The sequence below is a fragment of the Bubalus bubalis genome, chromosome 6, assembly GCF_019923935.1.
Source record: "Bubalus bubalis isolate 160015118507 breed Murrah chromosome 6, NDDB_SH_1, whole genome shotgun sequence".
Lineage (NCBI taxonomy): Eukaryota > Metazoa > Chordata > Mammalia > Artiodactyla > Bovidae > Bubalus > Bubalus bubalis.
In genome coordinates, this window is record NC_059162.1 from 966,765 (window position 1) to 991,538 (window position 24,774).

Sequence of the window (24,774 nt, forward strand, 5' to 3'; positions counted from 1 at the left end):
ATCAGATTTTACATATTGATGAAAAATGGGATGGAAACTAAAATCTATGATATATTTAGAGAAACAATAATGGATATAATTGATCTTTAGCTTCATTTTCCTTTGAGGGTATTGCTGAGTTTTCTTTAAGCAAATTAAAATTGGACACACACTCTTCTTCATTCAGGAAAATCTGTCTTGGTATGTCATCGAGGCCTTGCTCTTTCACTCTGTCAGATATCCTCATTCCTAGACGCTTTCATGCTTTCTCAGTGGCCACACTCTGTTCAAGCTCTATTCTTGATTTAACTGGACAAATAATTGATGAGGGTACATCAGTAGACATTGAAAGTGCTCTAAAATTAAATATTTTCTCTAGGTTATAAACATCCCCAAAGTGTCATAAAATGGGATATACCATGGTATTCTAGAAAGAATGCTGCTGCTGCTGCTAAGTTGCTTCAGTCGTGTCCGACTCTGTGCGATCCCATAGACGGCAGCCCACAAGGCTCCCCCTTCCCTGGGATTCTCCAGGCAAGAACACTGGAGTGGGTTGCCATTTCCTTCTCCAATGCATGAAAGTGAAAAGTGAAAGTGAAGTCACTTAGTCGTGCCTGACTCTTAGCGACCCCATGGACTCAGCCCACCAGGGTCCTCCGTCCTTGGGATTTTCCAGGCAAGAGTACTGGAGTGGGGTGCCATTGCCTTCATAAAAAGGCCTTAATAGGGACTTCCCTGATGGTCCAGTGGTTAAAATTCCATGCTTTCACTTCAGGGGGCATGGGTTCAATCCCTGGCCAGGGAACCAAGATCTCACAGGCCGTGTGGCATGGCTGGAAAAATAAAATGCCGTGACAGTAATCATTTTCTGATGTTGCAGAACTTAAAGCAGAAAAAGTAAGTCTTCTAAAACAGAAAAGCTCAGGTATTCATTTTAGATGTCTTTGCCTCTTCAGTCCATTAGCAGATAATTTTATTATTCTAGTTTCCCTTCTATATTTGTTATCTTGATCTCCAAATGCACCGACTTTCCTTACCTGATAATCATAAACTTAGAAAAATCTGTCCAAATCCTCAAATCACCTTATTTAAAACAATACACATCTGAAACATTGTAAATACTACAATTAAAAAAATATATATGTAATTCATCTTTCCACTAAAGACAAGACTCACCTCTACAACCTTGCAAACATACAGTCTCTCACTCCAATATTCCAATACTAAGACTAACCAGGTACAATGTTAAATTTGCCTCCCAGGGATTGCTAGCCATTGATCCTACTTGATCCTTTCAAAGCAAAAAATAAATCTAACCCATTTTAGTTTTAGAGTTTAAAGCAAAACAGTCTGTACTGTACATATGAAGAGGGTGTAGTATTGCCAAGATTGAAGAGGCTTGTAGGTAGCAAGCAATCTGAGATACATTTATACTAAAAAAATTATTCACTGTCTCTTTAAAATTCAAATTTAACTGGATGTCCTATATTGTTACTTATTAAAACTGACATTCTTACAAGTGACAGCCAAAGAGAGCAAAGTTGAGATAGTCAATGAATGGGGTAGGAGCTATACCCTACTCAGTGCTGTTCAGTCCTAATTCTGCTCATGACTGCTCAGCACCTCTGCGGAAGCCTCTTCAGAGCATCCATTCCTACAGAAATCATACTACCTATGGTTACCCATTCTCTGATAAACTAGCTCTCTCCACTGAGGAAAAAGAACACCAACTTTCCTTTCCTTCTTCAACCCTCCCATGTACTTCATTCTTGTTTAACCAAATCCAATCTCTACCTGAGGGAGAAAGTAGGGGAATTCTTTTGTTAAATTCAGGGGTCTAATTAGACTTTGCACATATATCTCCTGGTTACCCCACACCTTTCACAGTTCAGTTTAAACATCCAAAGGCAATGACCATTTTCACCCAAGTGTCATCTCCTGACAATGTTTCCAATGTCTCCCATCATTCCTCAAATTTCATAGTCCATGAACTTCAAAAGAAGTGAGTAGAACTAAACCCAATACTCTGAGTCAGATTTAAACACTGCTTACTACCTTAAGATTTGCATGGCATCCAAAATGTCCATGCTTAATTTCTCTAGTACTTCCAGGGAAACAAAACCACAAATGCCACCACTCACCTACCAAGAAGTCCAAAATTTTAAAATACTGACAATAGCAAATGTTAACTGGGATACAGACCTCTCATATTTTGCTTGGGGGGTGTAAACTGACTCAGCAATTCCACTTTTAGGTATATGCCCAAGTGAAATGCATATATGTGTTTTCCAAAACACATGTACAAGAATGCTCTTAAGCACTTCCCTTGCTGTCCAGTGACTAAGATTCTGAGCTTCCAGTGCAGGGCTCATGGGTTCAATCCCTGGTCAAGGAACTAATCCCAAATACCATGTGGCATGGCCAAAAACAACAATAAATAAATTCTTTTTTAAAAAAAGATTGCTCCTAGCAGCATTATTCCTAATAGCCTGAAACTGGAAAAACAACCCATAGGTCAATAGTTCAGTTCAGTTCAGTTCAGTCACTCAGTCGTGTCTGACTCTTTGCAACCCCATGAATCGCAGCACGCCAGGCCTCCCTTTCCATCACCAACTCCCGGAGTTCACTCAGACTCACATCCATCGAGTCAGTGATGCCATCCAGCCATCTCATCCTCTGACGTCCCTTTCTCCTCCTGCCCCCAATCTCCCAGCATCAGAGTCTTTTCCAATGAGTCAGCTCTTCGCATGAGGTGGCCAAACTACTGGAGTTTCAGCTTCAGCATCATTCCTTCCAAAGAAATCCCAGGGCTGATCTCCTTTAGAATGGACTAGTTGGATCTCCTTGCAGTCCAAGGGACACTCAAGAGTCTTCTCCAACACCACAGTTCAAAAGCATCAATTCTTCGGCGCTCAGCCTTCTTCACAGTCCAACTCTCACATCCATACATGACCACAGGAAAAACCATAGCCTTGATTAGATGGACCTTTGTTGGCAAAGTAATATCGCTCCTTTTGAATATGCTTTCTAGGTTGGACATAACTTTCCTTCCAAGGAGTAAGCGTCTTTTAATTTCGTGGCTGCAGTCACCATCTGCAGTGATTTTGGAGCCCCCCAAAATAAAGTCTGACACTGTTTCCACTGTTTCCCCATCAATTTCCCATGAAGTGATGGGACCAGATGCCATGATCTTTGTTTTCTGAATGTTGAGTTTTAAGCCAACTTTTTCACTCTCCACTTTCACTTTCATCAAGAGGCTTTTTAGTTCCTCTTCACTTTCTGCCATAAGGGCGGTGTCATCTGCATATCTGAGGTTATTGATATTTCTCTTGGCAATCTTGATTCCAGCTTGTGTTTCTTCCAGTCCAGCATTTCTCATGATGTACTCTGCATAGAAGTTAAATAAGCAGGGTGACAATATACAGCCTTGACAAACTCCTTTTCCTATTTGGAACCAGTCTGTTGTTCCATGTCCAGTTCTAACTGTTGCTTCCTGACCCGCATACAGATTTCTCAAGAGGCAGATCAGGTGGTCTGGTATTCCCATCTCTTTCAGAATTGTCCACAGTTTATTGAGATCCACACAGTCAAAGGCTTTGGCATAGTCAACAAAGCAGAAATAGATGTTTTTCTGGAACTCTCTTGCTTTTTCCGTGATCCAGCAGATGTTGGCAATTTAATCTCTGGTTCCTCTGCCTTTTCTAAAACCAGCTTGAACATCAGGAAGTTCACGGTTCACATATTGCTGAAGCCTGGCTTGGAGAATTTTGAGCATTACTTTACTAGCATGTGAGATGAGTGCAATTGTGTGGTAGTTTGAGTATTGTCTGGCATTGCCTTTCTTTGGGATTGGAATGAAAACTGACCTTTTCTAGTCCTGTGGCCACTGCTGAGTTTTCCCTATTTGCTGGCATATTGAGTGCAGCACTTCCACAGCATCATCTTTCAGGATTTGAAATAGCTCAACTGGAATTCCATCACCTCCACTAGCTTTATTCGTAGTGATGCTTTCTAAGGCCCACTGGACTTCACATTCCAGGATGTCTGGCTCTAGGTCAGTGATCACACCATTGTGATTATCTGGGTCATGAAGATCTTTTTTGTACAGTTCTTCTGTGTATTTTTGCCACCTCTTCTTAACATCTTCTGCTTCTGTTAGGTCCATACCATTTCTGTCCTTTATCGAGCCCATCTTTGCATGAAATGTTCCCTTGGTATCTCTAATTTTCTTGAAGAGATCTCTAGTCTTTCCCATTCTGTTGTTTTCCTCTATTTCTTTGCATTGATCGCTGAGGAAGGCTTTCCTATCTCTTCTTGCCATTCTTTGGAACTCTGCATTCAGATGTTTATATTTTTCCTTTTCTCCTTTGCTTTTCACTTCTCTTCTTTTCACAGCTATTTGTAAGGCCTCCCCAGACAGCCATTTTGCTTTTCTGCATTTTTTTTCCATGGGGATGGTCTTGATCCCTGTCTCCTGCACAATGCCATGAACCTCATTCCATAGTTCATCAGACATTCCATCTATCAGATCTAGGCCCTTAAATCTATTTCTCACTTCCACTGTATAATCATAAGGGATTTGATTTAGGTCATACCTGAATGGTCTAGTGATTTTCCCTACTTTATTCAGTTTAAGTCTGAATTTGGTGATAAGGAGTTCATGATCTGAGCCACAGTCAGCTCCTGGTCTTGTTTTTGTTGACTGTATAGAGCTTCTCCATCTTTGGCTGCAAAGAATATAATCAATCTGATTTCGGTGTTGACCATCTGGTGATGTCCATGTGTAGAGTCTTCTCTTGTGTTGTTGGAAGAGGGTGTTTGCTATGATCAGTGCATTTTCTTGGCAAAAGTCTATTAGTCTTTGCCCTGCTTCATTCCATATTGCAAGGCCAAATTTGCCTGTTACTCCAGGTGTTTCTTGACTTCCTACTTTTGCATTCCAGTCCCCTATAATGAAAAGGACATCTTTTTTGGGTGTTAGTTCTAAAAGGTCTTGTAGGTCTTCATAGAGCTGTTCAACTTCAGCTTCTTCAGGTCAATAGTAGAAGGGATAAATAATTTGTGTATAATCAAATGATACATACAGCACTGAAAATAAATGATTACTAATATACACAAAACAACATGGATAAATATCACAACCATTTGTGAAAAAATAAGAAAGTATATATAATATTCCATTTACACAAAGTTAAAAATAAGGTAAAACTTATCTATGATATTAGAAATCAAGAGATATACTAACTTTGGGGAGGTGTGGGGGGAGTGAATGGGAGATAGCATGGAACTGGTTTCTGTAGTGCCAGTTCTTTTTTTTTTACAAAGCATATAATAAGTGCTTTACTATTTTAATTAGTTCATCTTTGATTGCACTTGTCTTCATTGCTGCATATGGACTTTCTCTACTTGGGGTGCCCAGGCCTCTCATTGCTATGGCTTCTCTCACTGTGGAGCACGGGCTCTAGGACACATAGTAGCTGCAGCTCACGGGATCTAGAGCTCAGACTCAGTAGTTGTGGGTGCATGGGCTTAGTTGCCCCAGAGCACGTGAAATCTTCCTGGACCAGGGATCAAATCCATGTACCTTGCTTTGGCAGGCAGATTCTTAACCACTGGGCCACCAGGGAAGTCCACATGTTCTTTCTTGCTATGAGTAGAGAACATGGATTGGTTCACTTTATAATTCATCAAGCTATCCACTTAGAAATTTTGCCTTTTCTGTACATATGTTATATACTTCAATAAGTTTTTTGAAAGACAGCATTGAATTTGCAGTAAATCTAGTCTTTTACACTACATGCTTATGGGTTTGATATTGTTAAAATTTTAAGCACAGTACTTATTTGCATTCATTCTGAAATTTCATTGTTATTTCAGTCAATTAAGATATTTGAAGATTCTACCATTCAATATATTAGCTTTTCTTCCAACTGTATCTTTATCTGAGTCCTCTAGCATACCTGTGGAGGCTCCCTCTGAGTGGACACTAGAACACAAATCAATATCGTTTAGGTCTACCTGTTATCCAGCTAGGGACATTTTCATCTCTCCTATAATTTAGTATGTTACCCACAAAGATGTGAGAAACTTGGCCAAATGCCTTGTTAAATTCAAGATATGCTTTGTAGACAGCATTCTCTTAATTTAAAAGTTTAATAAATCAAAAAAAGGAAATAAGGCCAGTTTGTTCTCAGCTGTGAACCCATTTTAATTCCTTTTCATCACCTCTTACTGATACAAGTGCTCATGTATTATGCAGTGTGCTCTGTGCTCGGCTGTGTATGACTCCTTGCAGCCCTCTGGACTGTAGCCTGCCAGACTCCTCTGTCCGTGGGATTTTTCTGGCAAGAATACTTGAGTGGGTTGCCATTTCCTCCTCCATGGATCTTCCTGACCCAGGCATAGAACCCGAGTCTCCTGCGACTCCTGCATTGCAGGCAAATTCTTTACCACTGAGTTGCTCCTGCTGCTGCTGCTGCTAAGTTGCATCAGTCGTGTCCAACTCTGTGCGACCCCATAGATGGCAGCCCAACACACTGGGGAAGCCCTATTACTGAATACGGCAACTCACAAATATTCCAGCTCTCTCTCCCACTGCACACATGGTAGGATCACACTCTCCTGCTTTGGCCAACCTGTATCACTTCAGTGAAAGTGAAATAAGTCACTGCTGGGAGGACACTTTAAGAAGGAGTCTACAGTGGAATCCTCTGTTGCCACTGTGTCTGGGAAACTGAAATGTCCCAGCCTGGGTCCCAGAACGAAGACAACAATAGAGTAGGGCCTCAGCCTACCTATAATGGACACGGGGTGGTGGTTTAGTCACTAAGTTGTGTCCGACTCTTGGCGACCCCGTGGACTGTAGCCCACCAGGCTCCTCTGTCCATGGGATTTCTGAGGCAAGAATACTGGAATAGTTTCCCATTTCCTTCTTCAGGGGATCTTCTGAAGCCGGGGATTGAACCCTTGTCTCCTGCATTGCAGGCAAATTCTTTACCACCTGGGAAGCTCACAGTAGATATGTGGCATGAGCAAGACATAAGCCATTGTTATTTCCAGCCACTGAGATTTTGGAGTTTTCCATTGATGAAGCAAAACTAGCTTATATTGACTGATAGTGCCACATTTACCAAACTGTGTTTTCTGGAATCCACATGTAGGCTCATCTTGAAATTCAGAAGAAAATGTACCAGCCTCTAATTTTCCAGCCCTTCTCACATTCTCCATTTGTTTTAATATAATTTTATTTTATTTTTTAATTTTTGGCTATTCTGTGTCCTTGTCGCTGCATGGGCTTTTCTCTAGTTGCAGCAAACGAGGGCTACTCTCTAGCTGTAGTGGGCAGGCTTCTCATTGCGTGGCTTCTCCTGTTGCCTGGGCTCCAGGGCATGCAGTCTTCAGTAGCTGTGGCATGTGTGGCTCAGCAGTTGCAGCTCCTGGGCATAGAGCACTGGCTCAGTAATTGTAGCATTAACAACAATTACTGTCCATGGGATTTACCAGGCAAGAATACTGGAGTGGATTGCCATTTCCTTCTCTGGGGGGATCTTCCTAACCCAGGGGTTGAACCTGAGTCTCCTACATTGCAGGCAGATTCTTTACTGCTGAGCCACCAGGGAAGCCCTGGGGATGGCTGCTTGAATTTAAATGACTAGGTACTTTAACACTGTTTTCTTATCTTGGACTTCAATTCTTTCTTGTCAATATTTGTTATATTTTCAATTCTCCATAATGGAGAAGACAGAAACAAAAGAAGTGTTGTGTAGCACATCATAGTTAAGCTTTGTCCTTATTCTTCCTTTATTAATCACCTTGCCGTCAATAAAGCCTAAAAGCCCCTCTAGGTTTTCTTAACTTCAGCATCTTCCTAAGTCTCAGCTCATTCTGGTCATTCTCATACCCTTCTTATAAGTTCATATAGCACTTATCAAATTTACTATCTGAAAATATTTATTTGATGTATTTATTATCTATTGACTGTTCCTAGCATATGCTGTGTTTCAGTGATACTCCTTTTAAAAAAAAAAAAAAATTAGTTATATACTTCTCCTACCTTTTGTCCATTTCTTAACATTTGTATTTACCAAGTTTTTCCTTTTAAAGATTATCTAATACCTAATACTTAGCTGCATTTAGCACCCATTTTTAAAGGTTTCTGTCCCTTTAAAGGGTTTTTTTGTAAAATATGCCAATATACTAATGTTTTTCTTGATTTTAAAAAAATGCTTCGCTTAAGTCTAAGGTATATGTAAACTGTCTCAATTTTTCTAATACTCTTATGTACCCCAACATGATTTACATCTGGTTGAAATTACTAACAACTTCCTTCATGTTGGTATCAGTCCCTCTTTTTTTTTAAACTCCCTCACTATCTGTATCATTTATTCCAGGAACTTGAATTGCTCTGAAAATACTGGGTATGCTATTTCTGTTCAGGGTGGTTCAGCATGATTTTCACAGCATTCAGGTGTGAACATTTCATTAACCCCAGCAGTCAAAGAAATGCCTTAGGGAATCCTAGTTTTCTCAGAACTAACTAGGTAACAAATCAACATTTCCACGTTTCCTTCCATTTATGGTTTAAAAGTCTTATATTCACACATACACACACCCCTTTTAATTCTTTTTCTCTATTTCTTTATACCTATACCTTAAAATACTTCATCTCTTGCTTATATATGACCCTCTGCTTTGCTATTTACCTTTCTATAAATTGGGCTTCCCTGGTGACTCAGCTGGTAAAGAATCTGGCTGCAATGAGGGATACCTGGGTTTGATCCCTGCATTGGGAAGATCCCCTGGAGAAGGGAACGAATGGCTACCCACTCCAGTTTTCTGGCCTGGAGAATTTCATAGACTGTATAGTCCACGGGGTCACGAAGAGCCGAACATGACTTGAGCGACTTTCACTTTCACTTTTCTATAAATATTCACACACATAAACTCCTGTTTATGCTTTCTGTTTTAGTTTTCAAAAAAGAGAAAGAAAAAATAAGAGACCAAAAGGGAAGGGGGAAGGAAAGAGGGAACATAAGGACAGAAGGGAAAAGGGCCTGGACCAAAGCACTCGTACTGGGCCCTCTGCCACAGCGCTTGCACCCCGAGGGCTCACCCTTTCATGCAAATGCATGGTCAACAACTCAGTCCTTATCACATCAACCGCTTAAATGAGCATTTTGCAGGTTAGAGCAGATGGGGAAAAAGAAATAGGAAAGTGAGTGAATGAATATAAGTCAGATTGTCTCCAATCTCAGCTTTGTTTTCTAGAAGGTCCATTCAGGACTGTTCGTGGTGATCATATAGTCCTGAATATTTGCCTTGAACATGAACACTCGAAGAGAACTTGAATCACAGGACCGGGCCATCGTCAAAATAGCAGCTCATTTACCGGACCTCATTGTCTATGGAGATTTCTCTCCAGAGAGACCTTCTGTGGATAATTTTGATGGAGTCTTGATGTTTGTCGATATTTCAGGCAAGCACAAAAGGGATGTTTAATGTGGGTGAACAATAGGTTTGCATGAAATCACAAACAGTGCTTGACTGCAGAGTAGGGGTGCTGTTTCCGAGTTTTTGTGCTGTTATTGCAAATATTCCCACTGAGAAGACAGGAGGGAGGACCTGGCTTATGGACCTGGCTCCCTCTCATCTTCCTTTGCCTGGCATGTCCAGTGATGGGCAAATCTTTAAGATGCCTAAGTCCTGGGCCTGGTACTTCAGGCTCCAGTGTCCCTGTTCCAACTTCACTGACTCAGCCTCCAAGGCCTACACCATCCCAGGCAAAATTGACCTCTGGAAATGATCTCTCCGATGTTATTTACAGCTTAAGAGGAAACTTACCATCTCTTCAGAAGTCATAGAACTTTATGTGTTTTCATTATCATGAAATGGAAGTTCTATACCCAGTTAAAACTGAAGTCACCCCTGTTCAAGTTGGGAAGTTAGGAGGGAAGAGTTATCTGGTGCCTTTCCTTGACCCCTAAGATAATAAATATAGATAGAGGAGACCCACTATCTGACACTTGGCCTGCCACAAAGATCATTTAAAAGAAACACCTGCCAGTTCTTAAAAGCTGAGGCCCATTGCTAGCAAGTGTGGTCCTCTTCTCCTGACACTGTTTGGTTCCTCCAAGCACCCAAGGAAACAAGCTGCACAATTGTTCCAGGTTTTACTGCAATGACTGAGAAGTTCAGCACAGCCATGTACATGGACCGAGGAGCTGAGCAGCTGGTGGAAATCCTCAACCACTACATAAGTGCAATAGTGGAGAGTAAGTGTTTCTCACTTAAGCATATTCATTGTTTTCTGTATTTGGTGGTTACAACCTGAGAGAGTACTGTTGCTTAGTACTCTTCATTGTCTCCATGAAATGTGTATGAAACCAGTCTTTTTTGAAATATAATACAGTACAAGTGAAGGAATGTAATCAAATCTCACTAACACAGACTGAGGGATTAGTTTTGTATTAGTTACAAGATAAATTAGAGATTACTTTGAAAAGAAGTGTAGTAGTAATACTTTTGGAGAAGACGATGGCACCCCACTCCAGTACTCTTGCCTGGAAAATCCCACGGACAGAGGAGCCTGGTGGGCTGCAGTCCATGGGGTCGTTAAGAGTCGGACACGACTGAGCGACTGAGCGACTTCACTTATCACTTTCATGCATTGGAGAAGGAACTGGCAACCCACTCCAGTGTTCTTGCCTGGAGAATCCCAGGGACGGGGGAGCCTGGTGGGCTGCCGTCTATGGGGTCACGCAGAGTCGGACACAACTGAAGAGACTTAGCAGTAATACTTTTAGTTATGTTCAATAACTCCAAAAAGCTAGCATCAGTATAACTCAAACACAGTCATTAAGAGGATATGTTATAAATGTTGTTGTTGTTCAGTCACTAAGTTGTATCAGACTCTTTGTGACCTCATGGACTGCAGAACATCAGGCTTTCCTGTCCTTCACTATCTCCTGGAATTTGCTCAAACTCATGTCCATTGAGTTTGTCTTGCCATCCAACTGTCTCATCTTCTGTTACCTGCTTCTCCTCCTGCCTTCAATCTTTCCCAGCATTACGATCTTTTCCAAAGAGTCAAGTCTTTGCATCAGGTGGCCAAAGTATTGGAGCTTCAGCTTCAGCATCAGTCCCTCCAATGAATCTTCAAGGTTGATTTTCTTTACGATTGACTAGTTTGATCTCCTTGCAGTCCAAGGGACTTTGAAGAATCTTCTCCAGCACCATAATTTGAAAGCATCAATTCTTCAGCACTCAGCCTTCTTTATGGTCCAACTTTCACATCGGTACATGACTATTGGAAAAACCATAGCTTTAGCTGTATGAACCTTTGTTGGTAAAGTGATGTCTCTGCTTTTTAATATGCTATCTAGGTTTGTCATAGCTTTTCTTCAAAAGAGCAAGCATCTTTTAATTTCATTGTATGAACAGATGAATGATTTATAATCCACTTGTCAGTAATTTATGTCCTAATAATGGATTCTGAAGTACTTACTGATGACTGAAAAGTTTGATCTCCTTTTCAACCTCTGCCTACCACTTGTTTGCATTATTAATTTGAACTATGCATGAAGAAAAGGATTTATCCTTTTAAGGTAAGTCCTGCTGCTGCTGCTGCTGCTGCTAAGTCACTTCAGTCGTGTCCGACTCTGTGCAACCCCATAGACGACAGCCCACCAGGCTTCCCCATCCCTGGGATTCTCCAGGCCTAGGTCTAGTCTATTATCAAGGTCTGAGTTTCCTAGTAATACCTTAATATCACCCACTAGACAACGCTAGACAATTCACAGTGTCCCTGTGAGGGACAGGGTGGCCTGGTATGCTGCAGTCCATGGGGTCACAAAGAGTTGGACACGACTGAGCAACTAAATAATAACAACAATAACAGCAGACAACAGTTCAGTTCAGTTCAGTTCAGTCGCTCAGTTGTGTCCGACTCTTTGCGACCCCATGAATTGCAGCACGCCAGGGCTGCCTGTCCATCACCAACTCCCGGAGTTTACCCAAACTCATGTCCATTGAGTTGGTGATGCCATCCAGCCATCTCATCCTCTGTTGTCCCCTTCTCCTCCTGCCCCCAATCCCTCCCAGCATCAGGGTCTTTTCCAATGAGTCAACTCTTCGCATCAGGTGGCCAAAGTATTGGAGTTTCAGCTTCAACATCAGTCCTTCCAATGAACACCTAGGACTGATCTCCTTTAGGATGGACTGGTTGGATCTCCTTGCCATCCAAGGGTCTCTCAAGAGTCTTCTCCAACACCACATGTCAAAAGCATCAATTCTTTGGCACTCAGCTTTCTTCACAGTCCAACTCTCACATCCATACATGACCACTGGAAAAACCATAGCCTTGACTAGATGGACCTTTGTTGGCAAAGTGATGTCTCTGCTTTTGAATATGCTATCTAGGTTGGTCATAACTTTCCTTCCAAGGAGTAAGCATCTTTTAATTTCATGGCTGCAATCACCATCTGCCGTGATTTTGGAGCCCCCAAAAATAAAGTCTGACACTGTTTCCACTGTCTCCTCATCTATTTCCCATGAAATGATGGGACCAGATGCCATGACACTTAATCCTCATTGAAAGCAGAAATCTACAGTTTTCTAGTTCCTTTTTGCATTGCACTTAGCACATTTTCAATGTTGCAAAAATAAGAAGAGAAATACCTGTTTATGTCATAAAGCCTAAATAAACAAAATGCAAGTTGGTGATAAAATTCAAGTTGACCATAGCTGTGGTTTTTTCTGTTTTTCAATTCTTATGGAGTCCTGTCATTCGTGCACTCATCCACCCTCAGTCAAGCCCTGACTCATAACACACACAGATCAATAAAGTGCATTTCATTATCATGGGAGTAGGGTAGCTGTCCTCAGGCCTCATGAGAAATCCTAACTTCTACTTTCCATTCACAGAAACAGAGCAGGTACCTAATCCAGCTCACTGTTCTCATCTTGTCTGAGCCTTGGGTTTAAATGCCTTGTCTGAGAAGACATCTTTAGTATAAACCTATCTCTGAGTTGCTCTTAACTTGACCTAATTTCTACCCCACTGTTGAAGGGTAGATTCTTTTTATTGGCTTTCAGAAATCCAAGTTATGCTGTACACATGAAACTTTCATAAAATAAGAGAAAGAAAAAAAAAACAGTTTAATTTCACCTTATTTTCTTTTTTTCCCTCAGAAGTGTTGATTTTTGGAGGAGACATCCTAAAATTTGCAGGTATGGGGGCTTACTGAGATGGCAGGGGTAAGAAAGGAGTGCCAAGGTTCCTATACTCTGACAAAGGAGACATCTCAGAGAGAGCAGCAGGTAGCAGACTGGGTAGAGGAATGTTTGAAGAATAAGTTTCTGTACGGATTTCATGCAAAACAGAGTGGAACCCCAGGGCAGGTTAGGAGCCCCCAGCGTGTCTGTCTTTTCAAGGTGACGCACTGCTAGCCCTGTGGAAGGTGGAGCGAAAGCAGCTGAAAAACATCATCACAGTGGTAATTAAATGTAGCCTGGAGATTCACGCATTGTTTGAGACCCAGGAGTCTGAAGAAGGCCTGGATATCCGAGTCAAGATAGGTAAGCTTTGGTTGTCCAGTAGTTAAGACACTTTCTTAGCAGTCCAGTAGTTAAGAAACTGCACTCCAATGCAGGGAGGACTGGTTTGATCCCTGATCTGGGAATTAGAGAGAGATACATATATGTAAGCCTTTGAGAAAGAGATGCTATAGCAGTTTGAATATGGGTCCTAACTCCTGAGGCATCTCCCCTCTAAAGAGAAAACAGTGGAACATCATGACTCAGGCCCACCATCAGGTCATGAACTTTGACTAACCTGAAGGTGAATTTTGGTTTCCTCATTTACCAGTTAAGAGAACTCCTAATATCCACCTCATAACTCTTACACAAAGTAAATTTGAATGGTTAGAATAGTACCTGGCACAACCACTCCACAAAATACTCTTTATCATTACTATTGCTGTTATTAGGTCTTGCTGCTGTCAACAATGCTTATTATTAAGCACAGTACGGGGCAGCTTGTGATTACATAGATTCAACAACGTATTAGGACTAGTCCTCCTCTACTTCATAAGAATCATGTGCAAGAAAAGCTTAAAAGGTCAGCCTGCAACACAGCTCCACTTAATAGAGGGCTTCTTAAATTCACACATACAATAACGATCACCTGTATTTCCATATTGTACTGCAGACATTACACAGTGTCATTTCTGCTTCACCACAGTCCTGAGGTATAGGCAGTGTGGGATCTATTTCACAGGTGGGAAATGAAATTCTGATAGGTATGAATGATGAGTTACAGCTGGTGCTATTGGTATTCATGTCTACCTAACTGTAAACTTTAGAATTCTTGAATATCAGAGGTGATAAGTAGATGGATCAGGGGTTATCCAGTTAACTGCTCTCAGCTTTCTTTAGGTCAGCAGTCCCAAAATTTTTAGCACCAGGGACTGGTTTTGTGAAAGACAATTTTTCCACGGACTGGCTTGGGGGGATGGTGGTTTCGGGATGATTCAATTGCATTACATTTATTGTAGACTTTATTTCTATTATTATTACATCAGCTCCACCTCAGATTATCAGGCTTTAGATCCCAGAGGTTGAGGACCCCTGCTTTAGGTTATTCAAATTTTCCAAGGTTTTTAAATCTTCTGTTAAAAAAAAATAAATTTGTTGTAATACTAAATATTTCTTTCCAAGTTACCACCTAGAGAGTTTTGATGTATTATTGTTCTTGAAAAATGATGGGGACCCTTCAGGTGCATACTTAATGGCTATTAAAGAAGAACTACCAGTATCTTTTAACCAGCCTAAGCATCCATGTACTTCAGAGGAAAAACAGACCCCCTGCAATATGTATATATCAGGGGGATTCAGTCTTGACAAAGTAGCACATCAGAGAGCAAAGATAAAAAACAACCTTTGATTATGTTAATTATGGTAATTTAAAAGAACTGTGTATCACAGCTCATTTACACATACATTTTTTACACGTCATATTTTAAAACATTCTGTCTTCTGTTGTTTTGGTACCAAAATCTTCAGCTCCCAACCTAAAAACAACTAGAAGACACAGTCTTGGGATGGAACACTTGATGGTCAAAATACCTGCTCATTTCTCCAACCTTTACTTGTCTATCTGTTGCCTGAAATTTCACCCTGTTACTTTTTAACTAGAACCTCATTTCTGATAAAATGCAAATCTTTCCCAAACAGAAGTCATTAAAATTGTCCTCTGTAAAAATAAGAAGTAGTTAGAAGTATGAATAAATTGAAGAAAAAATAAGATAACTTTGAGGAGTGATATGGCCATCTAGGGAGCTAAATGTCACAAAAAGGTGGAAAATAAGTAGCTAATTTTCTAGATTCTGGAGCAAAGGTGTATGGGAAGACCTGGGCCCAGAAGAGACATTCACTGATTTCTATGCAAAATTTTAGAGACTAGACTTTTCTCTGAGATGCTCAAGATTCTGATTGTCCAAGAAGCCATGCTGCTAGGGACTAAGCCAAAACTTCTCATGCAAACGCTTGCTTGCCTTCCTGCCAGGACTGGCTGCTGGCCACATCAGCATGTTGGTCTTTGGAGACGAAACTCGAAACTACTTTTTGGTGATTGGTCAGGCCGTAGATGACGTGCGCCTCGCACAGAACATGGCACAGGTGAATGACGTCATTCTATCCCCAAACTGCTGGCAGCTCTGTGACAGGAGCATGATTGAAATTGAGAGGATTCCAGATCAGAGAGCAGTTAAGGTAGGTGTGATGCTGCTACTTGTCTAAAGTTCTGCCAGTCCATGCCAGGGGCCTCCTGTCAGAAAAGCCACTGGTTCTATGAAGCTGGCAACTTGGATGGGGTCAGTCTGGGATAGATTGAAAAGTATTAGCCCAGGACATCTGCTCTGGGAGGAACCAAGCCTAGTGAGTTCAAGAGGAAGTGATCAGGCTTTTCTGTGGTAACTAAGGATGTGGAATTTGGGTATGGAGGCCTTTGGTGGGACTAGTGCCCTTGTTTAATGAAAAATTTCCTGGCTATTCCCTGGGAGCAGAGGGTTGTACAATAGTTTTGGGGGCTGCCATAGGCCCTCAAGTTCTCTCCTCAACACTCCTAACTCAATGCAAGTGATCACGGAGGATGAGAACTGGAGGCGAGCAGGGACAGCAAAGACTATGGAGGGAAAATAATTTTCCCTGAGCCCTGCCTAGCAGAAAACACTGTAGTTAAGTTGAAGCTGGACTATAAGCAGAACTGTCTCTGTGATATAGACAATTAGAGAAAGGAAAGAGAGCTCTGCTGCTAACTGAACCAGGAACAGGACTGCTTGGCAGATGGAAAGAAAAGATGGTGAATGCATGAAGTTGCCGGCAAAGATGAGAACCCCACACCATGCCCTATGCATCAGTCTACTCCCCTCCTAGCCTCCGACTCACTCTTCCAGTAATGCACATCATGGCTTCATGACCTAGCTGGCTGATAGCAATGCCCCTGCTCCCCCATCTTCTTCGATCATTACTTATATCTTTAACATTTGTTTTTAATTTTTAAATTTAGACTCACAGAAAAGTTCAGAAACAATAGAGTGTTTCCATATATCCATTAGCCAGCTTCCACATATGTTAACATTCTTCATAACCAGAGTGCAATAGTCAAAACCTGAAAACTGACATTGGTAGAGTATCATTTCAGTTCAGTTCATTCGCTCAGTCATGTCTGACTCTGCGACCCCATGAATCGCAGCACACCAGGCCTCCCTGTCCATCACCAACTCCCGGAGTTCACTCAGACTCACATCCATTGAGTCAGTGATGCCATCCAGCCATCTCATCCTCTGTCGTCCCCTTCTCCTCCTGCCCCCAATCCCTCCCAACATCAGAGTCTTTTCCAAAGAGTCAACTTTTCGCATGACTATTCACTAATTAAAGGCCTTGTTTGGATTTCACCTGTTTTCCCACTAATGTCCTTCGTGAGTTTTCCAGGATTCTATCCATGATGTCACACTGCACTGTTATTTTTAACTTAGTCTCCTGCAATCTGTAAAACAGTTTTTCCTTGTCTTTTATGACCTTGACACTTAACATGAGTATTAATCAGTTATTTTGGTGTATGTTCCTCGATTTTGTTTTGCCTGATAGTTTCTCATTATTGGACTAAAGGTCATCCATTTTTGGAGGCAAAAATATTAAGGAAATAAGGTTGTGCCATTCTCTATGTATCATATCTTGGAGTTCAGGATCTTGATGCAAATTTTATTACTGCTGATGTTCCTATACCTTCTGGGGCATCAGCACCTTTTGCCCTTTTACACTTGTAAGAAAGAAATGGTATGCAGTTTAACCAAGCATTATTTCAATTAAAATGTTGTAAAGTAATAAGAAAAAAAAGAAGAAAGTTATAAGAGTGGAAGAGTATACAGGTTTGTTCCCTGGAATGGCCTGCTGTGTATATACTGAAGATTGAGATCTTAATGACTAATCAGAGATAGTTTTAATGTAATTACATGCAAATTAAAGCTCTCCACTGTTTAAGTATGCCAGTGTCTGATTATCATGTCTGAGACATTCAACACCCTGCCCTTTCTGTTGAGAAATTATATTCAAAGGACCAGGCAACCCTCAGAATAACCAAAAACTTCTCCCTTTCTCTCTCTTTTTTTTTTTAATTTAGGTTAATTTCTTAAAACCACCCCCTTCTTTTAACTTTGATGAATTTTTCACAAAGTGTATGGCTTTCATGGATTATTATCCTTCTGGTGACCACAAAAGTAAGTACCCTCTATACTCAAGAGCCATTGCCTCTACCAGTGGTCCGTAGGGTCTTATACCAATGCCAAGGGCTCCATTACAAGTGCTTGGTTTCTTCAGTTCAGCTCACAGTCCTGCAGCATACAAAGGGGGCCTCCTTCCCATCCCCACAATAGCTATTCTAAGTAAAGCCCTCCTTCGGTCCTCGGCCTCTCTCTTGGGAATGACTCGTTCCCCTCATCTTCCAAGCATTTGCAAGTCTTCTCCATGATAAAAGGAAAAAAAAAAACCTATGACTCCTACTTTTCCCTTCTAACATTCAGCACCAGACTTCTCAAGGGTAATCTGTATGTCTCTACCTCTTCTTCTATCCTCTCTTTTATTTATTCACCCAATTAGCATTGATTACATGCACCTTGAGATGGGGGTGGAGAGCATGTGTTCACCTATTTGTCAGTCTTGAGTCCCTGACATGTAGCTTCTGTCCACTTTTCCCCCTGTCTCCTAGGACCGTTTATGTCAAGGTGTTAATAGCCATCAACTTACCAAACCAGCTGACCTCTCTTCAGGCCTCATAACTAGGTGATTGGCTTTACTCTCTTTTCTAGATATTATCTTCTCCTCGTTCCTTGAGTTCAAGAATATTATTTCCTAGTTTTGCTTTTACCCCTCAAACTACCCATTTTCAGTTCCTGTTCTATTCCTTGAATGTTGATGATTCCAGGAATCTGTCCTGGACTGTCTGGTCTTCTCTACCCGTGTTTTGTGTAACCATTAATCTATGCTGGATTTCCCTATGACTGCAGCTGGGCTGGGACTAGTGTGAGGAATGCAGGACAATTTGGTGATAACAAACTTTAGTACTTCATGAAGTAGACAGCCTCCTGCAAAATGATGTGGAAGGCAAGAAGTAAAGAGTAAAGGACAAGGAAAGGCCAAAGAGTGAAGAACAAGGAAGAGACAAACAAAGTATCTGATTGGCTGGGGAAGAACAAGGAAGAGACAAACGAAGTGTCTGATTGGCTGGGGTCAGATAGTCAGTCCTGTTTGGGGGAAGAAGGCTGGGAGTTGGCTAGGCATTTAGGGATTGGCTGACTATGGTGATTGCATTTCTGGTTAAGTGGAGCATTTACTGGGACACAAAAATTAATCTAAGTCTTCGTTTGCTGACATGGCATGCTGGATAGGGAACAACTTATCTTGGGCCTAGAAATTTATTTCAACAATGTCTCATTCTATTCTACTTATCTTTCTCTGAAACTGTTCCTTTATCCAGACTAGAAATTTCAGAAACATCTTTGAAACATTCTTTGTCACCATTTTTGTGTAGGTCTTGAATATTTTGAACATCACAAATTTAGACTGTAATTTTACAAAACTGCAGTAGGTAATGGGATGAGAGGGGTGCTCAGGGGAACTGCAGGCAAATTGACCAGGAAAGACCAAGAACCCAAAAGCTCCAAGGATGGAGAAAATCTAGTGATTTACTCCTTGAACTGTACCTCATCCCATCTCCTAGATCTTAATCATGCCTTCAATAACTTATTTGGGGCTCTGCAATACCACAGTACAATTCTGTTGCTAACTACCTGGAGTTAGCACAGAGAGGTGGAGTCTTCCGTAAGACTTCTCTTATCACCAGCTACAAGCTCTGAGATTAGTAAGTCACCTGCACTTCTGACCAACTGGCTACAAATCCAAGGGTTCTCACAATGCTCTCAAGTTCAATAATTCACTATAATAACTCACAGAACTCAGGAAAGTACTATTCTTATAATTATGGTTTTATTGTAAAGAATGCAAATGAGGACCAGTATTGTACTGGTCTCTGAACACATAGGATGAGGTCTGGGAGAGTTCCAAATATGAAGCTTCTTGATTGTCAGGACACATCACACTCCTTGCACATCAAAGTATTTACCAGCCAGGGAAGCTGAGGTTCACATATTTTATTGGTGGTTTATTAAGTAGGCATGTACTATGAAAAACTGGCCTCATAGTGAAAAGTGAAAGCGTTAGATGTTCAGTCCTGTCTGTCTCTTTTCGACCCCATGGACTGCCTGCCAGGTTCCTCTGTTCATGGAATTCTCCAGGCAAGAATACTGGAATGCGTAGCCATTCCCTTCCCCAGGGGATCTTCCAGACCCAGGGATTGAACTTGGGTCTCCTGCATTGCAGACAGATTCTTTACCATCTGAACCACCAGGGAAGCCCCATTGGGCTTATAATTGAACTAAATCTCCAGCCCCTTTTCCCTCCTCAGATGTCATGAAGGTTGGCCCTTCACACCTAGTTCAAAGCCACAACCCTCTTAACACATGCTTGGTCTTTGCAGATAGACCCCTATCCTGAGTCATCACATTAGCATAAATTCAGGGTGGTCCAAAGGACCCGCCATGAATAACAGAGACAGTTTCATTATCTGGGAAATTCCAAAGATTTAAATCTTTGGTTCTGGTATCAGAAGCAAAGACCGGCCAAATTCCTTATTATTTGTCTCTTTCCTGGTAGCTTGGACGGTAAACCGTCTGCCTACAATGCAGGAGACCTGGGTTTGATCCCTGTGTTGGGAAGATCCCCTGGAGAAGGAAATGGCCACCCACTCCAGTATTCATGCCTGGAAAATCCCATGGACAGAGGAGCCTGGTGGGCTACAGTCCATGGGGTTGCAAAGAGTCAGACATGACTGAGCGACTTCTCTTCACTTCATGAGTCCCTTGGATAACAAGGAGATCAAAAGGAATCAACCCTGACTATCCATTGAGAGGACTGATACTGAAGCTCCAGTACTTTGGCCACCTGATGTGAAAACCCTGATGCTGGGAACAAGATTGCAGGCAGGAGAAGGGTGAAGGACAGGGAAGCCTGACATACTGCAATCCATGGGGCTGCAAATAGTCAGATACAACTGAGCAACTGAACAACAAATAACCTTTGTTGCCATAATCGTCTAGACCTTTACAATGCCTGCTCTCTTCCTGAGCTCTTTGCTCCTCTCCACAGTCTGCTCAGCGTCATTTCTTATTAATCTCCAATACTCACATGGGGCTCATGCCAGTTTAGTCTTTACCAATTCTTTAACATACTCTGCTCATTCTTGACTTTAATCTACATCTGCTGGGCATGGATCCTTCTAGTAAAAAGCCACAAGTTATTCAAGATTCAGTAAAATTCCTAGTTCTCCTTTTAACCCTTTTTTGATTAAACCAGTTTATCTAGACCACTGATTTCTCTGAATGTCTCTGGTCTTTATAATCTATTAGCCCATTTGGTCTTTTTTGTATTTAACTTTTCTATACATATTATACTTGAATGTGTGTAAGTGCCTCCAGGAAAAACTCAGTTCCCTAAGAACTTTTTATTCCCACACAGTGCCTAGCACAGCATTTAAAATATACTAGGTTTTGAATACATTCAATACAAACATTTGCTCCCCAATTTGTATCCTTTTCAGACTCCACTGTTATTTTTCATCTTTTTCACATTATCATTATTGTATTCCCTGCTGAAAGCCTATCATAATTTCTTTCCATTATTTTTTGATTTCTTCAAATAGAGTATGGAACAATCAACCATTATAATGAAAATAATCATAGAGATGATGAAAGACTAGTGCTTTTTTTCCTGGATGAGGAAATAAGAGTCAACCAGGGCAGTGAAGTGACTTTTCCAGAGTCACACAGCAAGTTGGTATCAAACCTGGGATCAGAAGCCAGTCTCCTAAATCTTACTCATGCTGCTCTTTCAACTCGATCATCCCCTGCTTTGTGTCAGCATTGTCCTCCATTATCATCCCCTCATCTGTTTATTCCCATTACCTGTGACAATACTTTTAGCTCAAGTATAGAGGTGAACGTCTCCTTAAGTTCTGAAGTGTGATGACATTTAGAACAGGGTTTTGAGCTACATGCAACTGAATTTTGGGAACCCCTCAATTTCTGAGAACGTCTCATTGGCTTTCCCTTGGCCCTATTTGGCCATGAAGTAGCCCAGAGTTTTCTGACCGAACGGTGAAGACCACTGCCCAAGGGAATGGGGACTGGGAGGCACCTCCCTCCCACATTGCAGAGCCAAGCTTCCCTTTCTGATCCTACCTCTCCTGCCCTCTTAGACCTCCTGAGGCTTGCTTGCATGCTAGAGTCTGATCCTGAACTGGAGTTGTCCCTACAAAAGTATGTGATGGAAAGCATATTGAAGCAGGTATTTTAATAATTTAATTTATTGACTTTTAGGGTGTCAGGGATCTTGGACAGCTGCTAAGATCAAGAAAATCAGCAGCTTGTAAAATGTTTCATTGGAATAGAAAAGGTGGGACTGACATTCTCCATGTGTTCAAATCAGCATGTTTTTAAGAATTAAGGCAGCATTACTCATAAGTACACTGTGACAACAGGGGTAAACTGGCCTTATACAACTGGGCAACAAAGTGTCTCCAGCGTATACGAGCGTGTCACACACACACGAAAAAGAGCGCGGCACATGTCCTTTCTACATGCCACACAGCAAGTGAATGATACTGTTTCTCTTGTCACTTGAATTGTATCTTAAGCTTTGAAAGTTAATACAGATAATTAGAACCCTCAGAAGTACCTCCAGCCTTAGAGTTTTCCCTTTTCATTTGCTTGGATCTAGGTTCTTTCAAACACATTAACTGTTCAAATTATAACTATTTCTCAGCACTCAGCATATGCCATATGCCAGACACTCTACTCTTCCATGTATTTATTCTTCACAATCCTTGGAAGATGTATTTATCCCTTATATATGAGAAAACAGAGACAGAATGATACCATGAACTTTACTGAGATTATAAAGAAATGTCGTTAGGATTTGAACCCTGTTCTCTCTGAACCCTACATTTCTTTCAGAGGCCGTACACAGCCTCTCTAATACAATGCCTGTTTTAATTCTTAATCCTGTCAAAATGCAGTTATGTCCTAAAGGAAATATTTGTAGGACAAGCCTGATCTGTGGGCAGCTGCCTTCACAGTGTGGGTTGAAGAGCTGTCAAAAAGCCCACCGCACCTTTCATTCAATTGAGAAACACTCCCTCTGCTGCTGCTGCTGCTAAGTCGCTTCAGTCGTGTCCACCTCTGTTTGACCCCATAGACGGCAGCCCACCAGGCTCCCCCGTCCCTGGGATTCTCCAGGCAAGAACACTGGAGTGGCTTGCCATTTCCTTCTCCAATGCATGAAAGTGAAAAGTGAAAGTGAAGTCGCTCAGTTATGTCCGACTCTTAGCTACCCCATGGACTGCAGCCTACCAGGCTTCCCACTCATGAGATTTTCCAGACACTCCCTCTAGTGTCTACAATTGTTGGCTTCTTTAAGATTTTTGAAGCTCAAGAGAGCCATCCCACTCTTCCCCTCCCTCCCTCTAAGAGATAATATTATGCTTCTTCAGCTGCTACTAGTTGAGAGCAAGGTCTACAGGAAAGGGATATAAGAGAGGTTCTGTGAGTCACTGAAAATTGTGAGTAGGAATGACATAGACTAAGCAACAATAGCTAGGGAGCTGAAAGGAGGCAAAAGACAAATGTTTTACAGCTTTACCAAGGTCTGTGCTTGCACTTAACAAACAAAGATGTGGTTGAATTTTTCAAACCAAAACTCAGAATACATGGCCTGATGGAATAATTTAATTTCTTTAACATGTTTAGTATTATGTATTTAATATTTATTACTTAAATTCATTTGAAAAATCAAAGAAAATGATCATGTTGCCTAGTGAGAAATTATTAAATCATCTTTTATGAAAAGTACATGAAACCTCAGCTAGATAGGAAGCATGATTCCAAGATTCCCTATACACAATTTTCTTTTTCATCCAGAAGGTGTGTTTCATATTGTCAATGGAGAATCTGACATTTTTGTGTTTTCTGGGGGAGAAAAAATGCAATGCTTCTCCCCCATTGTTTTGTTATGTACTTGGGCTGATGATATAGGCAGGGATAATTTGGGAAAGACTCATCTTTCCTTTCCCTGTGCCTGTTTTGGATAGACTTAGAGTGAAGATGGGATCTGAATGAAATACAACACCAAAGAGAGGCAAGGGGGTGCTACAAATAGAAGTCCATAGATTTGGATTTTGTTTGCTACTCTTTTCCCATATGACTTGGAAATTTTTCTTATCTCTCCATCCCTCAGTTATCTAATTAGTAAAATGACGATAATGTAATTTTATTTCATTTGAGGATAAAGGAGGACGGAATATGGAAATATTCTGAAAAGTACCTTGCTATAAAATATTAGGTTGAATTATGCGGCATGCTATTCTTATTCCTAAATTGTTGGAGAGCCAAAAGAAACAGCAGTTCTTTTATTGTGATGGCTCATATTGGCTGAGGGAGCTAGCAGTTGGCGCAAGGGAGTGGTGGCTGGGCAAAAATGAGCAGGCTTCTAAGTTCCTATTGGAAGAGATTTTGATAGTTCATTCCATTTCCATTTTTTTGACTTTAAGCTGGCTCTGCTGTGTTCTACCTCCCAACTTTGATAACTTCAGTTTCCCTAGAGAATCTCAAAAGGCTAGTTCCCTCCCAGTGATAATTTTGGGTGTGGTGGTGATGATATTGGGAGGAAAGATCCACTGCCAAGGACACATGTTAAGGAAAGCTTCCCTCTAAATTCCAGATTGATGACAAGCAGCTTCGGGGCTATTTGTCTGAGCTTCGCCCAGTGACAGTTATGTTCGTGAACCTGATGTTTAAGGACCAAGATAAAGCAGAAGTCATAGGCTCAGCTATTCAGGATGCCTGTGTGCACATTAATTCTGTCCTGAGGGTCTTCCAAGGCCAAATCAACAAAGTCTTCATGTTTGACAAGGTAAATTTCCCACACTAAAGATGTGGAAACCTACCAATAATTTAAGATTAGCATTATGTCCATGGATTTATGTCCATGGACAGGGGAGAAAGAGAAGGAATAGACACGTTTAACCTAGAACCATCAGTCTTTATTTATAGTCTAATAACAGCCTACATGGTGGATGTGGTGCTCAATGTGTGCTAGGCATTGTTCTCTGCACTTTTACATATATTCTTC

The 24,774-nt window shown here is 41.2% G+C and overlaps 1 protein-coding gene across 4 annotated transcripts in view; it reads left to right on the forward strand.

Moving 5' to 3' along the window:
• The first annotated feature begins 7,405 nt into the window (after positions 1-7,405).
• Positions 7,406-24,774, forward strand: part of ADCY10 (adenylate cyclase 10) — an 81,560-nt gene continuing 64,191 nt past the window's right edge. The window contains exons 1-8 of one of the 4 annotated variants that reach the window (XM_006051650.4): positions 7,406-9,454; positions 10,146-10,250; positions 13,168-13,206; positions 13,411-13,554; positions 15,542-15,747; positions 17,657-17,753; positions 21,845-21,933; positions 24,364-24,555. In XM_006051650.4, the coding sequence (XP_006051712.4) occupies positions 9,304-9,454; positions 10,146-10,250; positions 13,168-13,206; positions 13,411-13,554; positions 15,542-15,747; positions 17,657-17,753; positions 21,845-21,933; positions 24,364-24,555 (1,023 nt within the window). In that variant the 5' untranslated portion in view covers positions 7,406-9,303. Of the gene's footprint in view, positions 10,251-13,167; positions 13,207-13,410; positions 13,555-15,541; positions 15,748-17,656; positions 17,754-21,844; positions 21,934-24,363; positions 24,556-24,774 lie in introns of those variants that run through there. The other 3 variants (XM_044944086.2, XM_044944087.2, XM_044944088.2) reach the window with 3 other exon arrangements.